The 14,161-nt window shown below is 44.6% G+C and overlaps 1 protein-coding gene across 1 annotated transcript in view; it reads right to left on the bottom strand.

Annotated features, from left to right (window-relative positions):
• Window positions 1-13,668, bottom strand: part of ADAMTS9 (ADAM metallopeptidase with thrombospondin type 1 motif 9) — a 160,444-nt gene extending 146,776 nt beyond the window's left edge. Inside the window, exons 1-3 of the mRNA XM_083355935.1 lie at window positions 12,690-13,668; window positions 10,976-11,388; window positions 6,563-6,725 (exon numbers count right to left, since the gene is read on the bottom strand). Coding sequence (XP_083212061.1) covers window positions 6,563-6,725; window positions 10,976-11,388; window positions 12,690-12,816 — 703 coding nt within the window. The 5' untranslated portion in view covers window positions 12,817-13,668. The remainder of the gene's footprint in view (window positions 1-6,562; window positions 6,726-10,975; window positions 11,389-12,689) is intronic.
• Window positions 13,669-14,161: the final 493 nt, after the last annotated feature.

Here is a 14,161-nt window from a genome sequence, read left to right on the forward strand (position 1 = left end):
CCTTGTAGTTTTTGCATTCATTTTTGTTTTCTTTTTACAGATAGCCCTTGACCTACAACCAATCATTTAGTGACCATTCAAAGTTACAATGGCACTGGAAAAACTGACTTGTGAATGTTACTCACACTTTTTTTTAATCCCATTTATATCCCGCCCTTCTCCGAAGACTCAGGGCGGCTTACAATTTAAGCACAAACCAATGTGCTTAGCAGTAGCCTTCATTCTATGTATATGCCTGCTTATTAGGGCTTTCGCCCCCCCCCCCCAGCGGCATTATTACAAAGTCAGCTTATTGCCCCCAACAATCTGGGTCCTCATTTTACCTACCTCGGAAGGATGGAAGGCTGAGTCAACCTTACGATCACTGCAGCATCCCCATGGTCATGTGATCAAAATTTGGGCTCAGTTGTGGTTGTAAGTCAAGGACAACCCATATAGAGAAACAATGCCCACATTTGACCACTCATCCTAACCCTCCCTGTGATTTTTGTAATTATTTTGCTGATAGGTAGACTAGACCAGGCATCCCCAATCCCCGGTCCGTGGGCCAGTAGCAGGCCATGGCATGCCAGCAACTGGGCTGCACCAACAAGTGAAACCCCATCCGCGAGATGCAGGCAGCACACAAAACCACACACCTTCCAGTCCAGGAAAAAACCTTCTCTCCACGGAACTGGTCCCTGGTGCCCAAAAGGTTGGGGATCTCTGGACTATGAATCATCCTGCATCCCCTCTTCAATGCTTACAAAATGGTTTGCTTCCATTTGTGGCATCGACTTAGAAGGGTGGCCTTTCTTCCTACCACTGCACTCTCCTGCACAGAGAGCTCTGATGATGTTCCTGGGAACTGTTGGAGCCACCTTCCAAGTTTAGATTCCCAGCCGAAGCATTCCCACCACCTCTGGGAGCACTTTGGTCTTTACTTTAACATCCTAATTCCTCAAGGCCCTGGTACTTCTCCAACTTCTCGTATTCTTTCTTCCTGGATGTTTCTGTCACTTGGCATTATTACTCCTATCACCCCTGTTGTCTTCTGCTTTGCATCTTGTTACTGTGGTGTCTGGCTGATTGGCTATTACCTGGATCAGGAAGTCCCAAAGGACCTTAGCCCTTTGACTCTCTATGGCTTTCTGTAGAATTTTCCATCTGGTCTTGGGAGGGTCTAAGCGAGGAGTAGGCAACCTCGGCTCTTTTATGACTCATGGACTTCAACTCCCAGAATTCCTGAGTCAGCTGACAGATGTTCCTGTCCACAATGGCCAGCTACTTGTGCTTTTCAGTGTATCCTGTTCCTGCCTGCATCGTGCAATTTGTCACTCTATGTTGGACTGTCTCTGAGGCTTATCTACATAATCTGCACTTTGGATCCTTTCTAGTTGGTAGATCCCTGCTACTATGGACTTGGTGTTTAGTGTCTGCTCTTGTGATATACTATGAGCAGTGCCTCAGTGCTTTTAGTCCACTCAGGAGGTGAGGTGAGCCCCCACCCTTCTGATTTTCCAGAAGAGCGTAAAGACCAAGCTTTGCCAATTAGCCAGGATGCCTGAGAATAAGATGCAACCTTGGGGATGGTTGGTAGCTTGAAGATACTCCCTCTGTTTTGTCACTTTTTAGCCTTTTGGTTTTTTTTTTTCCATCTTTGAATTCCACTTTTACAAGCTTTGACTTTGTTCCTAACTGCATTTTTAATCTGTGTTTTTATTAATGTGTCTATATTGTTTTATTAGGTTGTAGCTTAGGTGAAATGGGTAGCGTAAAAATTTAATAAACAAATAAACCAAATGTATATCTACAGTATACATATACTTGTAAGTGTACTGTAGGTGTAGATGTCCATGTTCAGGTACACGGACATGTACTGTACATGTAGATGTAGCTAGATAGTAGATTTAGCACATTTTGATATCCAAAATCTTCCTAGACAATTGTAGGTGTGGGCTACATTTTCTCTACCAATTCTTACTCTGCCTGAGGTAAGAGGCTTTGCTTTAGCAATTCTTTCAGTAGTGAAGAGGCTAGAGCAGTGATGGCGAACCTTTTAGAGACCAAGTGCCCCAAAACCGCCCCACCCCACCCCAACCCTGCCCCGCCCCCCACCCTCAGGGCCACCCACCGCCTACACAGAGATCGCCCAGGCAGCCCAGCAGCACCATGGCAGCCATGCCCTCTGTCCGCACCCCACAGCATCATCTGCACGCGACGGAGCGCGAGGGTGGAGTCTTGCCCAGCTGTCATGTCCTTGGGTGTGCTGTTCCACATGGGCTGCACCCGAGGGCAACTCTCCACCGGGGGGGCTGGTGAGGAGGGGGCTGCGGGAGGAGGCATGGCTGGGGCGACAGCACGCGTGCCCACAGAGAGGACTCTGAGTGCTGACTCTGGCACGCGTGCCATAGGTTCGCCACCACTGGGCTACAGAGATCCTGGCGGGTGTTGTGTGGGATTTTCCAACCCATCCAGTTACAAGGTGGACCAAGAATGTGAATGTCCTTCTTGGCACCATACAGTCAACCTTCCAGTGGTCTGTAGTCTGCCAAGCTACCCACACTTCAATTAAAGCATAAGGAAAGACATAAGGTGAGAGCATCTCAGTAACAGTCCCACTTAGTGCAGTTCTGCCCTTGAGAAATTGTTGGATAGCTTCCCATCTGCTGAAATAAGCATCTACTCAATTTTTTTGGCCATAAATGTGATGGAGAATCTGTATCTAATTCAAGGATATATATTTTTTCTCCTATGAGGCAGGTTTCCCATTAGCAATTTTTATAACCTGTTTTGAACCGTAAAAGACAAGAAGAAAAAGAAAGAAAAACTCTCAGAATACCATTTAGGGGAAAAATCAGCATTTTTTGTCATCCTCACCCCCCCCCCCCCAGGAAATAAAGGATAAAGGAAGTAACTTCAAGAGAATGACTGTAATGTCTTCCTTAGAAGATCCCTAAGTAAAATATAAGGAAATGACCAGATAAATTATTTTTACATTTAAGAAATATATGAACATTAATAGTGTCTGAGAAACTTTTTATTTCTCATGAACCTGCACTCAACTCTCGGCTGACAAGACTTAATAGCTGAACTGTTATGAATGAGTCTTTAAGATATTTCCACATTTGTAGTCTTCTTCTTTAGTTAATCAACCTTTGCTGATAAGAAGCAACCTGAAAAATATAACTTGCTCTGGGGCTGCTGTAAACATAGTGGAAACTTCAAAGTGACAATGAGATTATTTCTTTGTCTGGGGTTGGCTGGCATCTGTGACTGATGAAGTCACCCTACACAAAAGGACATCAGCAAGCAAGTCACAGTGATGAAGCTGACAAAAGCCACTACTCCTCCCCACTGCCCTATGCTTTTGGAGCAAGCCCCTCTCCGACAGAAAGGTCACAGAAGAGGACCTCATGGTCTGTATTGTGCCTCCCGGATATCTTTAAGGCCAACAGTTACCAGCACAGCAGTCTCCACTGGGACGATGACAGAGAAACTGAATAAGGAAACCTGGTTCTTCTTGAGAAGCAAACAACTTTTAATGCTCTCCAAGTGAATATTCAGTCAAGTAAAGGAAATCAAGCAATTCAATGAAAGAAAGAAAGAAAGAAAGAAAGAAAGAAAGAAAGAAAGAAAGAAAGAAAGAAAGAAAGATAGATGGATGTACCTAATCCCTCTCTCCTTGGAAAAGGGAAGAAGAAAGACAGGGAAGAAAAATTTCCATACAGTTTGCCAGGACCCTTCCAACTACCTTTGCCTTGCTGAGGTCCAGGATCTGTTGCTTCAATCTTCCAAGGGTTGCTGATGAATTGTGCCAGATTCCATGTTTCTTTCCAACTGTTCTGAATCTCCTGTATCTGATCTCAAAGAAGGGAGCAGAGACAGCTGGAAGAGAGAAACCAGAATGGCATAGTCCAGCAGCAACCCTTGGAAGAACAATAAAAGCTTTGTGAGAGGTACAATTCTCTCTCCTGTATGCTCTGTCCTCTGACATGATCTAGTAGGATGAAATTGTTACACCTCTACATTATGGTTCCTGGTTGCATCAATACTTCTACACACCCCTTCCCACTACACATCTGGAGAATTCCTACTTGGGGAAAGCTGATCAGGTATCATCTATTATCAGTGCAGATCAATACCTATGGCTGTCCAATGCTTCAGATTTGATTTGAAAGATGTGCTTCAGAACGTGCAATAATGCGGATGCCATCCAGTCTGTGACTCATTAAAGCAGTCATATCCACTTCCAGAAGCTGCACAATCCTGGAAACAATCAAGCCTCCTTTAATGAATCACAGGCAGGTGTGGTGTTCATATTCCAAAGCCCCTCTTCCAATCCAAATCCTACTGCAAGCCTTCATCATTTTCTACATATCCTTATATACTGAATACTAGTACAGTTGCTTAGAATATGAAATATGGAACAGAAGCTCTCTGGTTCAACTTTTATAGCTGCCATAAAATTCTGCTCATCTCTCTCCAGCACAAGGAAATTAACAATATACTTTATAAGTAGCAATTACTCAAAACAGGATGTAACGTATTGTCGCCAAATTTAAATTGTGGTTTATTATTTGCTAGTTTTAAATTAAGATTATAAAAATACATTCTAAATGTTACTTGTACAGACATACAGGTCTAGTGTTCATTAGCTTCCTTTTTTCTCAGAATGATGCAAGAAGCCATTGCAACTATACTGTCAAGTTATGCTATTTTTAATGTCTCTGACTTCACTCTTCCTCTCACATCATTTGAATTTTACCATACTATACATAGTCACATATCATGCACATCAGATATTATTTCTATTTTAGTAACAAGATGCAGTTACAACTAGGGTGTGGTTTTAGGTCAATATTAACTTGGAACCCAAATGTTTCATCTGGATTTTTTTTGATATTTTACAGGATGATATGATAAGTACTAATCTTACACCTTATTTTTCTCTCTGAACTGATAAATACAGCTGATGCAGCCTTCATAGTTTTATTTAATTTATTTTAGTGTAATGAACAATGAAATCAATCCCTTTAAGTTGCATAATCCCAAGTACCATAATTTTGTTCAGTTTCCTAGCTCTGATTTTGGGGGGAAGAAATGTGATATAGTTCCTTATGTCTATTGTCAGGAAAGCCTCACCAAAAGAGGACTCAAGCAGGACACATTTGGGGATGGACAGAGGGTGGAAGGAACTCTGGATGGCAGCTAAAGTTTTCTCTGTTTTGACTGTGTTCTCAATCAATTTATAGAAATTGAATAAATAAATACATAAATAATGAAATATCAACTTCTCAGGCCCACATTCCTGGGGTGTTAGCCACAAATCAATTGGAGAAAGTTTTCCTCTCCTTCTTGAGGTACTATAAAATGAATACCACATTATTATATTTTTCATAGGAAGGAAACTAAGGGCTCATTTCCGGATTCAACCATAATGAAATATGGGTAGTGCTCGACTTACAAACATTCATTTAGTGGCCATTCAGTTACAACAGCACTGAAAAAAGTGACTTATGACCATTTTTCACACTTATGACCATTGCAGCATCCCCATAGTCCCGTGATCAAAATTCTGAAGCTCGGCAACTGGCTTATGTTTATGACGGTTGCCGTGTCCTGGGGTCCTGTGACCACCTTTTGTGACCTTCTGACAAGCAAAGTCAATGGGGAAGCCAGATTCACTTAATAACCGTGTTATTACAGAGAAGAGAAACAAAGATGATTAGGGGACTGGAGACAAGGAACGGCTGCTGGAATTGGGTATGTCTAGTTTAATGAAGAGAAGGACGAGGGGTGACATGATAGCAGCTCCAATATCTCAGGGGCAAAGAGGAGGGAGTCAAGCTATTCCCCAAAGCACCTGAAAGCAGGAGAATAAGCAACGGATGGAAACTAGTCAAGGAGAGAAGCAACCTAGAACTAAGGAGAAACTTCCTGACAGTTAGAACAATTAACCAGTGGAACAACCTGCCTCCAGAAGCGGTGAATGCTCCAACACTGGAAGTTTTTAAGAAGAGACTGGACAGCCATTTGTCCGAAATGGTATAGGGGTTCCTGCCTGAGCAGGGGGTTGGACTAGATGACCTCTAGGGTCCCTTCCAACTTTGTTGTTGTTGTTGTTGTTGTTGTTGTTGTTGTTGTTATTATTATTATTATTATTATTATTATTATTATTATTATTATTATTATTAACTTAACACCTGCAGCGACTCATTTAACAATTGCAGCAAGAAAGGTCATAAAATGGGGCAAAACTCCTTTAACCGTCTCACTAAGCAACATAAATTTTGGGCTCAATTGTGGATGTAAGTCGAGGACTACCTGAAAAAGGAAAACAAACCACATGTAATGAGAGATGAAAATGGTTGAACTTTACCTCAGGACATCCCTATTCAGTGCTGGCGTCAAGTTTTTAATTCTGATTTACTATTTCTAGAGTAAAAAAACAAAACATCCCATACAATCAGTTCTTCATCTTACATGTTGGATCTTAGTTCTCACGAACACAATAGTATTGTTACAAAGTTATTTTACCAGTTCAGATCAAAAGGCCTGAGAAAATTTAAATGGAAAATACCTGAAATGTCACAGGTCCGTTTGTTCCTTGGTGAGAATCGTGGTGATACACTGTGTCGGTAGACAATATGTGGCTTTTTATACTCTTCTTCATATTCTTGTTGATCAGGTGACATGAGTGGCTCTACAAAGTATTCTCCATCATGAGACCTGAACGTGCCTAACTGAGAAGGAATGAGAGACACATCACATAACTTTCAATGGAGCTGTGCTTTAAAAAAAAAAAACCACAAAAGTTTAATGGAGATTTATAAATCTTCCGCTGAGAACTGTAACTGTTTCTTGGACCCACAAGGCTGTTTTCTGGTTTTGCTTTATATGTTTTATCATTCCTAAGCTTCCTGAATGTCAGCCCTTTTCGGGGCCAAGGTAAAGGCTACACTCCAAAAAATCGGATGAAGCCACAAAATTACTTTTACTTCCCCATGAAAATTAAATCAAGTACATTCAAGTTGATATAATTGCTCCCAAACGTGTAATAATTTTCCCCTTGGATGACAAGAAAATTATAATTTGATAGCAACTTTAGGAACGCTCACACGCGGTTTGGAAGTAGTTTATAGCTTGTTGTTTAACCAAGCAGTAAACATGTCTAGCTGTGGCTCCTTGAATGTACAGTATACTCGGTTGCCAACCTGAGTTGACCTTTACTTAAAATAGGTTGCAGCACTTGGTCAAATTTGGATGTGCAAGTTTGATTAGTACTTGCACTGGAGATTTCCAGAGAGGTATCATCATATCAGCCTGGGAAGCTGAAGATCTCAACTGGAGGAATGCAGTGGCAAACCACTTTTATACTGCTAGAAAGTTAGCTCAATGGATCTGTCCATGAAGTCGCCAGCAACCAAGCACAATCTGAAGGAGAAGCAATGTTTTTTAATGCCAGCTTCCCCAGCAATAATACCTTCCAGTCACTACAGTTTCCCAGAACAGGACAATTCGTCGAAGCACGCCAATTCACCACAGTCAGTTTGCCAGGCCAACTCACCATGGGGCAACTTGCTGCAGGACAATTCAACTGTTCAGTTTAATTATTTAAAACATTTACAAAACTATTTTAATTTTTGTCATTCACGTTTCATTGGGACCCTCCTTTGGCATCCTTTCTTTAATGATTCTATTCCACTATTTATCTGATATTAGTATAACTCTTGTCGTATGGTGAGTTGTCCTGGAGTGAGTTGGCCACGGTGAGTTGCCATAAACACACAATCCCCTGCAGTATGGTCAACAAATCTGGAGAATGGTTGGCATAATTGATGAAACAGTTTTAAACTAGTTTAGATGGTATACTAGATAAACCAGTTTCATGGCCCTCTATCAGATTCAGAATCTCTGATGGATTTGTCTCTTTAAATTTTGGGAACCACTCACTTAATATGCCACAGTGATGCAACCAGAGAAACCAACAATCAAAAGGGACTTTTTCCCCCTCAATCCCATTTATATCCTGCCCTTCTCCGAAGACTCAGGGCGGCTTACAATCTAAAGCACAAATCAATGTGCTTAGCAGTAGCCTTCATTCTATGTATATGCCTGCTTATTAGAGCTTTCGCCCCCCCCCCCCCCAAGCGGCATTATTACAAAGTCAGCTTATTGCCCCCAACAATCTGGGTCCTCATTTTACCTACCTCGGAAGGATGGAAGGCTGAGTCAACCTTGAGCCTGGTGGGACTCGAACCTGCACTAATTGCAGGCAGCTGGTGTTACTTAAGGAGGCATTAGCCCACTGCTCCACCAAGGCTTTTAGTCAGTCAGTCTTGTCTTCAACCTGCCTCCCAAATTAGTTGCCCATCCAATTTCTTGCAGAGGAATTTGGTCTGGCGGTTAAAGCACCAGCTGAAAAACCAGAGGACTGTGAGTTCTAGTTCTGCCTTACACATGAAAGCCAGCTGGGTGACATTGGACCAGTCATTCTCTCTTAGCCCAACCCACCTCATAAGAGTTGTTGTGGGGAAAATAGGAAGAGGAATGAATATTATGTATGTTCACCAGCCTGAATTATAAAAAATACTAAAAGAGGAAAATAAATATAGTGGAAATTAACCTGGAGACACAGGTTGAGGCAGCATAATTGTAACTGACCCCTTCACATCTTTCACCAAAGCATCAGGCCAGTATCTCACAAACACAAGTTTAGGACCGTGTGTAACAAAAAAAATACAGACTCTGAGGAAAAGGGATGATTTTACTTTACAGATAGAACTCTACTTCCAAGAGTTTCCTTGATAAAAAAAAGAAGATAGTTGTCTGTCTAGCACAGGGGTAGGCAACCTTGGCTCTTTTATGACTCGTGGACTTCAACTCCCAGAATTCCTGAGCCAGCTATGCCGACTCAGGAATTCTGGGAGTTGAAGTCCACGAGTCATAAAAGAGCCAAGGTTACCTACCCCTGATCCAGCATTAAAAACAACCAAACACACACCTTCTCCTTCCACTCTAATAAAAATGAGAAAGATGCATTGGGTCTTTCTGCACAAATCTCAGAAAGGCAAACTTTTAAAAAATGCTCTAAACATCTGCCATACTGTACACACTAAAGTCAGATGCTGTGCTACAGAGCTTTGCCTTCCCCACATTCCATGGGTTACTTCCAAGTTTGGGGGAGGGCTCCTCCTGCCATCTGCCACAATTCATTTTGGACTCTCTCTGGACAGCCTTCTCTTCTTTCCACCTTAAGTCCTCTCCATAAAAAAGCCTGGCCTCCCTTAAGGTTGACCTTCCATGAAAGCAAATGCCAAAGAGTGCCTTATCTACCAGGAAGTGGGTTTGAACTGTTTTCCTCCTCAGCTTAAACCTTGCAATCTTTGCCTTGGAGGTCTGGAAAAACACATTCCCACCAGCTCCACTGGTTCCCTTTGGAGAACTCTGGGGCGGTATCGGCCCTCCTCCTCCTCTATGGCCGCACCCACCAAACATCAGAACATCACAATAACAACAACAAGCCCAGAAAGTGACCCGTCATGGTACAAACTGGAAGAAGACAAGATGGTTTTGGGGTGGAGAGACTGGGGGCTTTTCATTCCTACAGCCCCTTCCCCTTTGATGTAGGGCACTGCCACTGGACAGTTCGGCCTGGCTGGTAAGTATAGCTAAACTCAGCTGCTTGCATCCTTTTTTTTTTTTTTTGAATACCCAGGAAGGAAAGAAGAGCCTAGCCCCCTCCCCGCTCCCATCCCAATTACATTTGCAGAATAGATCTTGAAAAAGCTATTATAGGAAACCAAACCGCTACTTCTTCACCACTCAGAGCAGACGGCTACCAAACTATGGTTATTTTTTCCCCCTCCACAACCTATTTTTAGCTGCTAAGAGCATAAGTTCTCAAGCTGAACGGGAGAAAAAAAAAATCAAATTACTGATTTGGTGCTTTGAAAGCCTCTCCTTTGCTCTCCCCCTCAACTGCTTCACTTTTAAACCGTTTCCCTGTTCCGGGGGTGGTGGGAATGGTTCCTCAGTCCAAATGCACGCATGCTGACAATTCCGTGCCTTTTTCAAATCCCAAGGCCATTAAACGGGAGCTTTACTGAGGAGAGCAAAAACCCGACTGGCTCTTAGCAATGGCAGTCAAATCTTCCTGGAGTAAACTTTCGTCCCTAGGGGGAGTGAGGGAGAAGGAATCAATTATGCAGTTTCTGTTTGTCTCCCTCCACCTTAAATGTCTCTCGGGCCTCCAAGTGCCACCCTTGTTTGCCGTTCAGACTCAAGTGCTCCTCACCAACCCACTCAGCCGCCCCCTCTTCCCAAAAGCCACCTGGGGTAAAACCACACCTCCTTGCTTTCACTCCCCTGGCAAACTGTTCCACATCAGAGTTTCCTGGATGTTGAGATGTTGAAAGTCTTCAGGGGACACAGCTGTTGCCAAGAGCACAAAACAATGCCCCCAAGCTACCTGTCTGGGATGACCCTTATAGGGGAAGTACAGAAATGGTTCATGACTACTGCATGTTCCTGGCACCTCCCAGGACGTCCCTCCCTTCTTCTCCCCCTCCCATCAATCAAAGTGAGAGCTCCTTGAAAGCAAAGCCTTTGATTCTTGAGGTTTTGCCATATACTCCAGTAATGATTTCTTAAGTTTTCTGCCACTAGATTGAAGTTATTTATAATCTAGAAGAAAGAAAGTGGCTAGGCAGGAGGGAAGGAACGGGGGGGGGGGAAAGAAATGCACCCTGTTGTAGTGTTGATCAGCACAACTTTGAAGAGAGCTTTGCTTTGTTTTCAAGTTTTGTTGCAATCGAAACCAAGAATGCTGTGGAGAAGGCAACAACGAAAAGATGTTTAAAAAACACACCATGTGCTTCCAACTCTCCTAGCAAGATCCAAAGCTGGGAACTGAGGTCTTTTCTTAAGAAGCTGTTGATTTTCCATCCTGTAAGCAAAACCGTGAATTCAGCAAGAGGATTTATACACTTACCATCCCAGAACATAGGCTTATGACTGCTGTATGTTGGGGCTCCGTGTTGACATGTCCTTTATAGAAACAGTGCTTAATATCACTTTCCTCCTCGGCATAAAAGTTTGTTTGGTTAACCTCGGGTTGTCCAAGGAAGCTGACCGTGAAAAGAGGGGCAATAAATCCCGAATGGGCTGTAAGGTTGAAAACGAAGTGCCGCCCAAAGGCTTGCAGTCTATAATGCACTTGGGTGGTACTGAAAGAAGAGGAGGCGATGGAAGAAGAGGGAGCATCCAGGATCCAGGGCTCAGCTTCCGAATGAAGGCTTCGCTTCTTTCTCTGAAAGTGCACCTTTGTAGGCAACGGTTCCCCAAGCTCATTCACACGGGTCGGGATCACAATCTCGTACTCTCTCAGCGTCTCCAAAAGTTTGGCTGTGAAAAGTTGACATAGGTGCCCATGAATGGATACGGGGTGTGGGTGTGCGCACGCATGCGCAAACTATTTAACAATACTTTTTACTGTGCTGGTCCAACAGGAAGATTAATTTAGCCAGTCATGAAGGAATATTCTTGTCAGAACTGATTGGAAAGTCCTTCTAAACTTCATCTAGCCAGCGTCCAAATTAAACACCTTCCTTACCACCCAACTCAGTTCTGCAATATTCCCAAAGTTGACCAGTCTGCACACAGTCACACAGGTGAAAAGCTAGCAACTTAGAAACTGGCAGCAAAGGATGCTGAATTCATTTTTTTTTTAGCCTTTATGTAACCAAGCTAAACACTCCAAATAGTTCACACAATCAGCAGCATTTACAGAATAAAAAGAAACCCAGTTAGGACCCGCAAATGCTCTTCCCCAAACGCCCCCCCCCCGCAGCATTACAGGTATGAATACAATACCTGTTCACTATTCATATACGATGAACTCATCGCGATAGGAAATAAGGTTCGTTTGGGGTTTTTTTTTTTTAAAAATGCTTTGCAAAAAGCTTCTCATACTCTCAGAAAATACTGTCACCAATAAGAGTTTTGAAGTGTGCCACCCTGGCATAATTTGATTTTTTTAAAAAAAAAAAAAGTTAGCTTTAATGCAAAAGGCCAAAATGTCAAGACGCAGATAAAACAGATCCGCTTGCAGTTAGGCATAGTGAACGTGTTTCGTGTTTTGTCGCCCCCACCACCACCCTCCACCCCACCCCCCTACCCCGGAGTGGCAAGAGGACACTTGGGGACTCCCTAATCCAGCGTTTTCCAACCTTAGGAACTTGAAGATGCGTGGACTTCAACTCCCAGAATTCCCCAGCCAGCATAGCTGGCTGGGGAATTCTGGGAGTTGAAGTCCACGCATCTTCAAGTTCCTAAGGTTGGGAAACGCTGCCCTAATCGGTGCTTTCCTAGGACATGCACGGAAGAAGAGCCACCAGGAATAAAATTAGCATACATCTGTAGGCGGAGCTGCTGGCAGATCGGAGAACTCCGCGGACTTACGGCACAACGCCGCTTTCTGAGCTTTGCCATTTTCCTTCCCTGCGGCAGTGTAGGGAGAAGCGCGGCGGGGGGGGGGGGGTGGGTTGGGGAGAAAAAGAAAAAGAAGAAGAAAAAAAAAAAAACAACCACCACCCCAAAGCCCTGACCTCACGCCAAGTGAACGCCAAATTCGCCCGCTCTCTTTCCGACAATGCTGCGCGCCGCTCTTGCGACTTTTCTTTAGTCCTGCCAAGCATCTTTCTTACCTTGTCGGAGATGCCTCCCTTGCTTTCTGGCTGCTGCTGCTGCCGTCGCTGCTGCTGCGCCGGCTCTACTCAAGAAGTCTTGCAGGAGTAGCGTGCTTAACCCTACCGCCCATAACACCAGCTGCATGGTGGTTTGCGCCGCTTGGTTGCAGCGATCAAGCTTTCCACCCACCCCCCTTGGTTTCTCTCCCCCCCCCAGAGTCCTCCCTTCTAGTTGCTTGGGGAGGGGGGGCGGAGAGGGGAGGAGAGGTGGTTTATTGTCAAAACTCCCGAGGTCTCTTCTCCCCTCCTCCTCCTCCTCCTCCTCCCCCCCACACCGCCTTCCTCGACTTCACTTTTATTAAACTTGAGGATCGCGTTCATCTAATTGGGGTTCTCGGGATTCGGCTGTGGCGAGAACTGTCCGCCCTGGAGCCAGTCGATCGAGAGGAGAAAAAGGAGTCGAGCTCGGGAGAGGATAAAACACCAGCATCGTGCTTTTTTAGCGAGAGAGAGAGAGAGAGAGAGAGAGAGAGAGAGAGAGAGAGAGAGAGAGAGGGAGAGGGGGCTGGTGGAGGGACGGAGAAAAATCAGCCCCGCTAACTGCTGCGGCTCCCTCTTCGCCCTCCGCCTCCTCCCCCCCGTTTCTCCGCCGCACTTCAGGGTCCCTGGAAAGTCTTAGGATCCCGAGGAGGCGGGATCCGAGAGTTCCCGCCTCCCGGGAAGGAGGGGACAAAAGGCGGGAGAAGGTTGGGGAAGGCAGCGCGCTCGTCTCGTTGCTTGGCCGCTCGGCCCGGAGGGGTTGCTTGATGGCGCGGAGGCCGCGGAGTTTTGGGGTTGGGAAGTTCATGCCGGCCTTCCGTGGCGGGTAGGCCAAGGCGCCGCCGCCGCCGCGTCGTCTTTCTCCCTCTTCAACCTTCTTCCAGAAGGGATCCTTTCCCAATTAACGTCCGGGGCACGCTGGCAGGGACAAGGCACCGGCCCGAAGGGGCAACGCGTAACTTTTGTGTGTGTGTGTGTGTGTGTGTGTGCAAAGGACTCGTAGCGGTGTCCCCTTGGCTTTTCGCCAGGCTTTTTCCCGTTAGAATTTTTGCCTCCTGAAATCCGCCTGCTTTGCGCTCTGGACTCTCTTAAGCTTAAGGCGCTGGTCGGCCAAGCTTGCCTCAGTTTAGCTTCCCGTTCGATAAAAATTAACCCGGGACAATCGAGCATCTTAACGTTATCTGGGAAGTGCGGGTTTTTTTTTTCTTCCCTTTTTGCCCTTTTTCTTTCCGAGACATAAAAAGGAAAATGGATCGCCAGCCAGGGGCAAAAAAAAAAAAAAAATAATTCCTGCCTGTGCTCTCCTTAAGAAATAATTCAATACACCACTACCTCCCCCCCCCACCTTTGAAGTTTTACTTGTATTATTTTAGCGTTCTTTTAGACAGGGTAATTTAAACCTCGTTTTTTCCCCCTGCAGGTTTATTTAGGCATAAAATATTGGGGGGGGG

This window comes from Vipera ursinii, assembly GCF_947247035.1.
Source record: "Vipera ursinii genome assembly, chromosome: 2".
NCBI classification, from domain to species: Eukaryota; Metazoa; Chordata; class Lepidosauria; order Squamata; family Viperidae; genus Vipera; species Vipera ursinii.